At 31.5% G+C, this 10607-nt stretch overlaps 2 protein-coding genes across 2 annotated transcripts; both read left to right on the forward strand.

The window, feature by feature from the left end:
• The first annotated feature begins 756 nt into the window (after positions 1-756).
• Positions 757-2199, forward strand: LOC132945637 (uncharacterized). The gene is made up of 6 exons (XM_061015408.1): positions 757-834; positions 1136-1226; positions 1307-1353; positions 1594-1634; positions 1708-1785; positions 1850-2199. Exons 1-6 carry the CDS (start codon positions 757-759, stop codon positions 2124-2126), a joined length of 612 nt encoding a protein of 203 aa, XP_060871391.1. The 3' UTR covers positions 2127-2199.
• A 3812-nt stretch (positions 2200-6011) lies between these two features.
• LOC132945638 (prostaglandin G/H synthase 1-like) lies at positions 6012-9300 on the forward strand. The gene is made up of 3 exons (XM_061015409.1): positions 6012-6149; positions 6581-6951; positions 8787-9300. Exons 1-3 carry the CDS (start codon positions 6012-6014, stop codon positions 9298-9300), a joined length of 1023 nt encoding a protein of 340 aa, XP_060871392.1.
• Positions 9301-10607: the final 1307 nt, after the last annotated feature.

The raw sequence follows: 10607 nt of genomic DNA on the forward strand, positions 1-10607 counted from the left end.
TATTAAATAATATGACAAAATGTGCGTTTTTTATAATGATTTTAATATAATATTTATTAAATTTTAATTATTAAGGGAAATTATACAGATATATTATAACCTATTATACAGAAAAACCAGGAATTTTTATAGGTACTTCACATAGTTTGTTTTAAGAAATTTATTACGGGTCGACATTTTTACAGTCGGCATAAATTATAATATTTCAGTCGACAAATGCTTGATCTCATGTGGCGTAGTGAACAATATTTAATGTTTCTCATTTATTCAATGATTATAATACACGGTAGCTGTTTGTGGAAACAAGTACGACGATTAGAAAGTTTAGAAAGTTTTGAGCAGTTTATTTAAATTATTTTTCCAAATGTATATGGGGCATGGGGGCCAGTTAAGCCGGGGCTCGGGATTCGATTGAATCCCGGTATCAATTACCAGTCTGAAACTGCATGGACGTAATTTATACATATTGAGATTTTCATAACAATAATTTGTGAATGCAGTTCGATAAGAAACAAAGACTTTATAAATTATACGATAATATCGTTTGTTATAATAATATATTATCTGGTTTAATTGTTTAAACATCAAAACATAACATGATATAAATTATACATGACTACGGCTTACATATAAACAAAGTGCTCATAATATTTTTTTGAAAGTTGAACCTTCATTTTGTTGAACCTTCGCTGAAAAATATATTGCTTAATAGAATTTTCGTACAGAATATCGTTTTCTTGCATTAATTTAGCTGCAATGTCATTCTTTTTATCAAGATGGACTACCCCAACCACCAATAAACGTGATCCAAGAAATATGGTAGAAGTCTTGGAGGTAAACAAAATATGATACATATTATGTAGATTAATATTATAATAATGAAATAGCTCGGCGTATCTTACCTTCTTAGCGTAGCCAAGTTAGAGGCAAGCTGCAGGTTGAACGGATACGAGGGTGATTACATTTCTTTAAATATGTATTATAATATATTATGATTCAGTATTAAATAAAAAAATTATTTATTTTTTGTTCAAATAGTAGGTACTTTCCGTATTTTATAATTTGTAAGTTGTAAGTTGTAATACAAACTAAATAGTACATATTATATTATTAAAGTACTTATTTATATTAATAGGACGAAACTGATGAGTTTTTCTATGAAGAAACTAGAAATTCTACTAGAAATGAAAGCTTAAATAAAACGACACAAACGAAATCAATAGAAGGTTATATAGTCTTGCACATAATTAAATTATATTGTTGAGTATTATTTTTCAAATATTTCATATAATTCCATTCTTTCTAGAACTGTCTATGAACGCTGTAGATAAAAAGGCATTCAAAGATATACAAGTATGAAACGAATAACGACTTAAGAACAATCGAATAATATCGCGGTACTGATAAACGGTTTTGATTTGATTTTCAGCATGATTTCAAAGTATGTGAAATGAATTGCCTGGCATTAAAACATCACGTGGCCGACGCCATATACACCTTACAACAAACAGTCGACGAGCAGCGCCTATCTTTCAACAGCTTGAGATAGGAAGTATCTCACGTTAAAAAAGATTTAAACCATTTGATTGAAAGCGTCGACCAGATGAAAAACGCAGAGACGACGTCCGCCGAAAGTAATATTATATAATATATCGACCTGACTATATCCATAACAGTGTAACACATAAGTCGTTTCCGTTCGTTTAGGAAACGCAGAAAACTCAGAGGAAAAAACAGACGGCTGCAAGCTTCGCAGACTGAAAATACGGGTCTCAATTCTCGAAAGTAAAATATAGAAAAATATCGGTTAATAGATAATAAAAATTACTAATGCCGTGTGCCCGTGTAGGAGATGTGACAAAAAACTCATCAGAAATTGTTGGAATGAACAACACGATGATGTTACGGGGCTTGGTCTCGGGCGCGACGGCCGCTGCTGCTATGACGTCAGCTGGGAAAAACACGCCGAATGCGTTATGCCACCAACCTACCGCGCCGACGTCCGGCTTTACACCAGCTTCGGGGCCGCCACCGGCACTTCCGGTCCCGAGGCCACCACTCTCTCATCCTGCGTATTTCGGGCCACCTCCGCCGATGACGACCGGAACGGCGGTGTTCCCCAGTAACCCCGTGCAGAAGCCGCGCACTCCCGAGGTGGCCGGAGCTCGGGGAGCCGTGAGGAAAGCGGTGAAAACCTTCTGCTGCCGTATACCCAAAATTGAGGATTTTTTCAGCGATGGTATTTTGCGCCAATTTAATTACTTATAATTTGCACCACCAATAGGTACATTTAAGCGCGTATGTAATTTGCGCCAAAATACAACAATTAAACATGTACTTTGCGCCACCTCTAAATATTAATTTTGGTAATTTGCACTACGACGGAAAACGAAATGGAATATGTAATCTGCAACACACTTTCAATTTTAATTGTTGTAATTTACCAGCAGGTAAATTTACTGCCATCGCATCGAAAATACGATAATACCAATGCTTGCTGGACATAATATAATTGTTGTGTTCTACTAATAATATAAGTAGAGGAGAGATCGAATACGTCTAATCTAATAAAAACTATCAATTTTCAAAATATCGAATAATATTGAACAGCAGTATATCCAAGCCTGGGCATAAAATAATTAAAAAGTTATAGTTAAGTTAAAAGTTAAATTTAAATTTAATCACAAATGTACAGTTATTAAGAACATAATATTATCATTAAATATTTTCGCCATAAATAAGTTATTTCTTAATTAAAATCAATTGGGTTATGCTCATATATTGGTTATTTCCTGTGTCCAACAATATTTATGATTTTTATTATTTTAAACCATATTTATAAATATATTAATAAAATAATAATAATACTTAACTTAAGTTAATAAGTTAATTGAAAATGTTCATATAACTTTTAACTTAAATGAAAAATAAAAAATTAAAATTAGGTTAACTGTTAACTTTAAACTTCTTTAAATGTTTACTATCAATTAAACTTAACTCAGTAAAAAACTATCATGAACTTACCCAGGCTTGAGTATATTATGATATTTACAGTAGTCAAATATTAAAAATATGTTTATTTAATTAACATAGAGTACGTATACTTAGTACTTATTATATTAATATAATACTTAGTATTGTCTCCGTTGTAATATTATGTAAAACTTAATACGTCTCTTTGTTTTCAGAGATCCCATATGCTGTGAAGTCCATTGTCTTCATGATTTTACTTGTGATAGTCGTTCATCTGGAAAATAATAAAATAAGTGAGTTTTCCCAACCGTTCTAAGGAGACGAAATAAATAAATTAAATAAAAAATTAGATTACCAGAGGCAACTTGGATATTGCAAAGAGATAGACGGTTTTAAGTGTGAAAACGGCGGAATCAGGATGTACACCGAGGAAAATGGATTATCGTGCTGGTGCACTTCAGACTACGTCGGCGAACGCTGCCGTGAGTTTTATAGCGCAGTGGTTTATTAAATTATATATTATTATTATACATTCGGGTAGGTTTGTTATATTATCGCAACATTTGTATCGATAATTTTACTGATTTACTGGGTATCGAATAGAAAACTAATAAATATCGTTACCTACAAAATATTGCAACAAAGTAGGTACCTATATATTGGTAAAAAAATATAGTAAATATTAATATTAAACTCTGTGGCCTGTAAGGATGGCAAAAATTACACTCGAAAACCTACACAACAAAAAACCAATCATGAAATACGTAAAAAAAAAAGCGTTAAGAATCTTAGCAAATTATTTATTTAATGTTAATATAATATATTATACGCATATAAAAATAAAAGAATAAAAAAAATGTACAGTTTATTTATTACTTTAGCAATTACAATTGATAAACTATGAAAGCCCCATTAATTTTTTTGTTAAATCTGCTAAAATATCGATTGCTTTTTCTTGCCTAGAACTAGAATTCGTGACTGAGTCAGGTGGCGTAACTATAAAATTAATATTGGACCGTGTCCCAGTTTATCTTAACAAGATAAATTTGGCGATGTATAGATAATTCGAATAGATAATTTTACTAATATGATATAATATAATGCTTAATAGTAGTGTAAACCTTAATTATATTTGTCATAACATTTTTTTCCCAATCTCAGAGGAACCTGTGTCGTTTATATCACGTGCAGTAACACTGTTTCGCTTTGGACACTTGGACATCAGTAGAGGCAGGCCAACGATGTGGTGGAGCATTTTACCGTTCACTTCGGGACGCCAGCTAAAAAGCAATTATGCTTGTAAGTTACAGTTACAATATTATAACAAGTTCAGGTTATTTTCATTTAATGAAATATATAGACAGTAAATCCTTCCTTAATGAACACTACCCCGCCCCTCCTTCTAAATAGCTCAGTTTTTTTTTTGGAACAAGAAGTGGACAACTATTTTTCAGGGGGTTCACTGTACTTATGTAATATTATATATACTAAGTGGCAAGGCTGGGCATTAACGAGTTAAAAGTTAAAATTAAGTTAAAACGTTAAGTTAATTAACTCGTTACTTTTTTTTCCAAATTAACTTTTAACTTAAAAAGTCACTTTTTTATCAAGATTAACGTGTTAACTTTAAGTTAATTTTATTTCAAAAGTATCTAAATTAAGTTAATTTTCGTCCGAAGAGTAATGCAAATTTTTGAATGGGTTTTTGCTTTGATGTATCATTTTTAATTTCCCCAGTAATTTTTTTGAGCGCAAAGAAAAACTATCTAATAAACCATATTATGTGTCTGGAATTTTTTATTTTTGCAAATTAGTAAATTTTATCTTTACACTAAGTTAAGTTACGTTTTTTTCAAAGTTAACTCTTAACTTAATGAGTTAACGAAAAAAATTACGAGTAACTTTTAACTTAACGAGCTAAGTGGTTGCCCTTTAAATTATTAAAATTTTAATATAGTATGATATTATATTTTAACAACCGAAATTAAAAACAAAACCCTACAGGAACTCGATATAATTTTTAAATATTATATATTATGATTAGCGACATTTTTTAATGTTTGTATACATTTCAGTAATTGTACATTTTATAACATTGTCCACTTTGTTAATATTGGTTCTTTTCCAAAACTAGGGTTTACAATCATTAATCTAGAAAATAATTCTATATTATCTTCACGAAATGTACCTAATTAACGCTGTTCTGTAACTTTTAATGCGTAAGTAATTAAACAAGATCTATAATTTAGCTTGCAGTGATTGATTGAGTGTATTAATAAGCTAAAATATGTTTTATAGATTTTTTCAGTTTTACGTATACATGTTATATAATAATATTAACCGTACTATAATAGCATGATATATATATATATATATATATATTTGATTAGTCCATCAAACAGTTGTGAAAAGATTAGAAAACGTGTTCGTTGGTGCCAAGAACAGTGTATATTCCGCCAGAATATTGCCTCCAGCATGTCCACTGGAATGTTGTGCAAACGACAGTAAATATTTATGCCTCACTACTATATTATATATTATCATTATTTTATTATAATAATATAAAATAAAATACATATTCGCAAAAACGATGTAAAACTGCGTATTGTCTGTTATTGACGAAAATGTATCGTCGTATTGTAACGCGCAGTTATTAACACTGGGTTAAAAGGAAATTCAGAAAAATTAATTTTTTCAGAAAGTTTACCGCCGGTGAAAACAGTGTACAACAAAATCCTTAGACGGAATTCCGGTCAATCCATACCGGATCGGGAGTCCAGACATTTGCTGTTGGACGCGTTCTATAAATATTTTGTATTACAATTTTCCGACGTAAATTCTAACTTGACGGTTAGTAGCTAATACCTATAAATTACAATAATACATTTATGACACGAGCTCGTTTAAAAGCCATGTAACGTACTTACCACTAAAAAACTTACATTGAATATTAATAATAATGTATGTATTGTCCACACTTAATATTATAGGTAACGGCTTCCCAATTGTACGGCAGTGACGCTGCGTCGGAGAGATCGATGAGGTCGTTCTCCTGCGGTAAGCTCGAGACACGGAAATTAAATTATAAACATTATGCGACGAACCATGCGTTCGCACCATACTCAGACGTATACTTAAAAGCGTTGACACAAGGCATTTCGACCAACAGGTCGTGGGTGAGCAAGGCTTTTATTTTACACAAAACAAAATTGTTGGATAAAAGTTAAATTTTTACTTTTCTGAATGACAACATATACATATAGGTACGTTTTAAATTATAATACCGAAGCTGAACTATAGTTCTGCACTTATTATACCTATGAGTATATTTTAATGTCTATTTAATGGACGGAATTACATGTGTAACTGTTAATCCGATAATTTAACTATTAATATACTTTAAAACAAATTAACTGTATGTCTGTAGGTACTCGTTTGTAATTTAATTGTAATACATCAAAATGCACGGTAAAAATATTTTTTTATACCGTCGTTCATGAAAGTAAATAAATTTAAAAAAAAAAGTAACGATTATAAATACTATTTCTTCAAAAATGTTGTGTTTTTCAATGATTTCAATTAATAACACGGACGATTTGTGAAACAGCTCAGCCGAATGATCGCTCGAATATTCAAACGGACCGAGATGTTGAACACAAGCACAATGCTTCACGTACTGTCGACCCTCTGGGTACGTGAACATAACCGATTGTGCGACGAGTTGTCACAGAAGTGGCCATCGTGGACAAACGAAGAGCTGTATACTAAGGCCAGGAACATTGTAACCGGTCAAATGATCAACATAATGATGACCGAAATCCTAAATTTGGAACTCAGACCGGAAATGTACGACCGTAAAATGGAAAACATCCGTGATTCCGGGAAACCTATTGAACTTTACTTTATGATGGCCGTATCAAATCTGCCACAAAAATTTCAATACAGTTCAATGAATTTGACATCTTACAGTAACACCAGGTCAGTCTGAGACTTTTTATGGGTACATCAATAATAACTTAAGAAACGTCCACTTTACATTTTGGCCCTTACGAATTTTACAGAGCAGCCCGAAAAGGGGTATATAATATAGTGTATAAAAAGGTATTTGCATGTACCAAAACACGGTAGTTAATGATTTCAATTTAGAACTTCGGGGCTGATTTAGTATACAAAAACATGTCTTATGGGCAAAACTCTCCCTCTCTGTTTGGAATTCGTTAATATTTTTGTTTATTATTTAAAAGAAGAGAACATTTTGGATTTCCGATCAAAACCCGATTTTCAAACTGTAATATTATTATAGAAGCTAAAATAAGCATTTGAATAATGCATATTTGTTATTTTTCAAACGTGTTTGTCCAGCAATGTTTAAAGTAAAATGAAAATTCAGGATTTGATCCCAGAAAATATTGTTTTTCAGATAAAAAACAAACTATCAAATTTTGACGTATCAATAATGCGTGAGATTTTTTCCCGTGAAGTAAATTTTGCTGATATTATAATTCTTAAAATTGCGACTAAGATATATAATTTTTAATTTTTATTGAACTGCGAAAAATTGGAAAAACCAGCACTTACATCCTTAAGGGGATCACATGTCACGTATTTTTCGTACGTTTTAGACCAATAAGCGATGGTAAATCACACATACTTCCGAATGTCTGATTTTAATTTTTAATATATGTATGAATTTTTTGGCGAAATAACTAGGCTTTCTAGGAAGTTGATTTTCAATTTTCAATTTTAAAAGACCATAAAATTTGGACATTTTTTTAGTATACAATTTAGTATACAAAAACATGTCTTATGGGCAAAACTCTCCCTCTCTGTTTGGATTTCGTTTAATATTTTGTTTATTATTTAAAAGAAGAGAACATTTTGGATTTCCGATCAAAACCCGATTTTCAAAACTGTAATATTATTATAGAAGCTAAAATAAGCATTTGAATAATGCACAATATTTGTTATTTTTCAAACGTGTTTGTCTAATGAAATAATTGCATTACATTTATATTTATTTTGGACTTTTTGGGTTTTATATCAAAAAAGTGGTTCCTACAAAGCATAGTCTAAGAGCTTACGAATTAAACCCTTTTTTCGAAATTACAATCAATTTTCAGGAAGTATGTTTAATTTACTACCGCTTTTGGTAGTTGTTATAGGTGATGCATAGAAGAATATATTTCGTTTTTCTCGAATTATTGACATGTGCGTGTGCGTGCGAGAGTGGCAAACGACGGATTCCGAACGTATCTACGCACATTAATGATCATTTACTTCGCACACAACCACACTGCGTAACGAGTATAAGACATCGAATTGTCTGTACGCGACCTCTTATTAAATCATCGCCTTCAGTCCCCATAAGACGCATTTAATTAAATAATGACAAGCATATTATAGACGCTCTAAATCGACTAAACTTGATCCTACGCAATCTTAGATATATTTTTATTCGTGGGTACTGTACGTCTGTTGTACCTGCATAATATATAGCCACATCGTTCAACTAATGATAAATATACCTAATATGTTTTTTTAAAGAATGCTTTAGGATTTATAAAAATATAATACGCTTCAAACTATGATATTATAAATTATAATCACCAACTAGTATAGGTACCCGTATTATACAACCCTAGATGGTGACCAGAAACTATAGAGGTACGATAGGGAAGTGAAACTAAACATGTGGGAAACTGTTCTAGTCCCCGGAGAACTATAGTTTCAGAAAAATAAGCGATTTCAACAACATTCACATATTACTATATCATTATACGTGTGTATACGATTCGATTTTACTATACTTTTAGTCAAGTTTCGGAAGCTGGTTTAAAAGACGCCCTGCAATTAATGATGAGTTCAAAGATGCGCATGGCCACGGCCCACGATGACGGCTCCTTGACTGGACAGCTTACCAAGACACTAATGACACTCTCGAGAGAACAATGTTTACAAGGTTTCAATAGCTACAGAAGACGGTTAGGGCTGCCTGCTTATAACAGCTTTTTCGATCTGACCGGCAACGTCGAAACCGCAATTGAATTGGAAAAATTGTATAGTACCGTGGAGAAAGTGGAGTTGTTAACCGGCGTGTTGACGGAAAAATCCAGTTCCGGAGTTCTACCCACGGCCAAAATACTGTCTAACAGCTTTATCGTTAACGCGATATTGACAAATAGTCTCACCTCCAAACACATGTGGGCACCGGACACGTTCGGTGGAGTCGAATTTTTTGACTTGGTCAAATCTTCAAGTTTAGAGTCATTGGTGTGTCGAAATGTGGACAATTGCGACGAGTTAAAAGTTGGTCGTTACGCGAAATAAGTACATTTATAATATAATATCATGGTTGTAGGACCAAGGGTTAAAATATTAGTCTTCGTATTTCTGGCGCACCGTCATCAAGTCAAACATAATATTTTATAATTTAACCGTATTCGGTAATTTATATGCTAGTATTTTTCGATCATTATTAACATTAACATATTATCATCATAAACCCAATAACTCATATTCATTTATTTACTATATGTTCAATTAAGGTTATAATTCTTGTTTTTTCAAACCTCCTTAAGCAATTGCTTATTTCATTGAAGCGTTCTTCTTATTTTTAGGTCTATAAAAGACTAAATTAATTATAATATAGTTGTTTCTATATTATTATATTTATATACGTTTGTCTTGTTCGTTTTGTTAGCCAACGTGTGCAAGGGTATTTTACCATTATATTTTTCTAAACGCATTTGCGTTCAAAGTGAAGAGTTTTTTTTTCTTGTTAAATTATTATAATGGGCACAAATCAAAACGCTTTAGTATTTTATTTTTTCATATGTGTGAAAATCACCACGGCTCATTATTAAATCGCAGTTGCGATTCGCCAACTTAATTAATTATTATCATGCGTAAGCACAGTTTATTTATTATAAAATAGGTAAAGAGTTTTTTTCTTCTTGTTAAACTATTATTTAAAGAAAATGGGCGCCAATCAAAACTTTTAATATTTTATTATTTCAAATGTATGAAAGTCACAACGGCTCATTATTAAATCGCAGTTGCGATTCGCCAACTTAATTAATTATTATCATGCGTAAGCACAAAGTTTATTTATTATAAAATAGGTAAAGAGTTTTTTTCTTCTTGTTAAATTATTGTTTAAATAAAATGGGCGCCAATCAAAACCTTTAATATTTTATTATTTCAAATGTGTGAAAGTCACCACGGCTCATTATTAAATCACACCACAGCTCATTTTTAAATCACACCACAACTCATTATTGAATCGCACCACGGCTCATTATTAAATCTCAGTTATGATTCGCCAACCTAATTAGTTATGATCATGCGAAAGCATAAAGTTTATTATTATAAAATATGAAAAGAGTTTTTAATCTTGTTAAATTATTATTTAAATAAAATGGGCGCAAATCAAAAGGGTTGTTGTAGAGTTGCCCCCCCCCCCCCCTCTCAAGACTATTATCGGTGTTTTACTAATATACCAGTTGCCATTACATGTTAATAGATAAACGATTACAATATGTAGCCCGTAAAATAGGGGAGGTATATTTACAAATAATAAATAAAATTATGTATAAAAATAAAGTAAAATAGTATAAAATGATAAAATTAAATTT

Source organism: Metopolophium dirhodum, chromosome 5 (genome assembly GCF_019925205.1).
Source record: "Metopolophium dirhodum isolate CAU chromosome 5, ASM1992520v1, whole genome shotgun sequence".
Classification (NCBI taxonomy): domain Eukaryota; kingdom Metazoa; phylum Arthropoda; class Insecta; order Hemiptera; family Aphididae; genus Metopolophium; species Metopolophium dirhodum.

Bases quoted from the DNA above. Each gene is read 5' to 3' on its own strand.
- LOC132945638 (XM_061015409.1), top strand. From the start codon at position 6,012: ATGAGGTCGTTCTCCTGCGGTAAGCTCGAGACACGGAAATTAAATTAT. The intron at 6,150-6,580 runs GTGAGCAAGGCT...TTTGTGAAACAG, and splicing joins TTTCGACCAACAGGTCGTGG to CTCAGCCGAATGATCGCTCG. The intron at 6,952-8,786 runs GTCAGTCTGAGA...CTATACTTTTAG, and splicing joins ACATCTTACAGTAACACCAG to TCAAGTTTCGGAAGCTGGTT.
- LOC132945637 (XM_061015408.1), top strand. From the start codon at position 757: ATGTCATTCTTTTTATCAAGATGGACTACCCCAACCACCAATAAACGT. The intron at 1,227-1,306 runs GTTATATAGTCT...CATTCTTTCTAG, and splicing joins ACAAACGAAATCAATAGAAG to AACTGTCTATGAACGCTGTA. The intron at 1,786-1,849 runs GTAAAATATAGA...GTGCCCGTGTAG, and splicing joins ACGGGTCTCAATTCTCGAAA to GAGATGTGACAAAAAACTCA.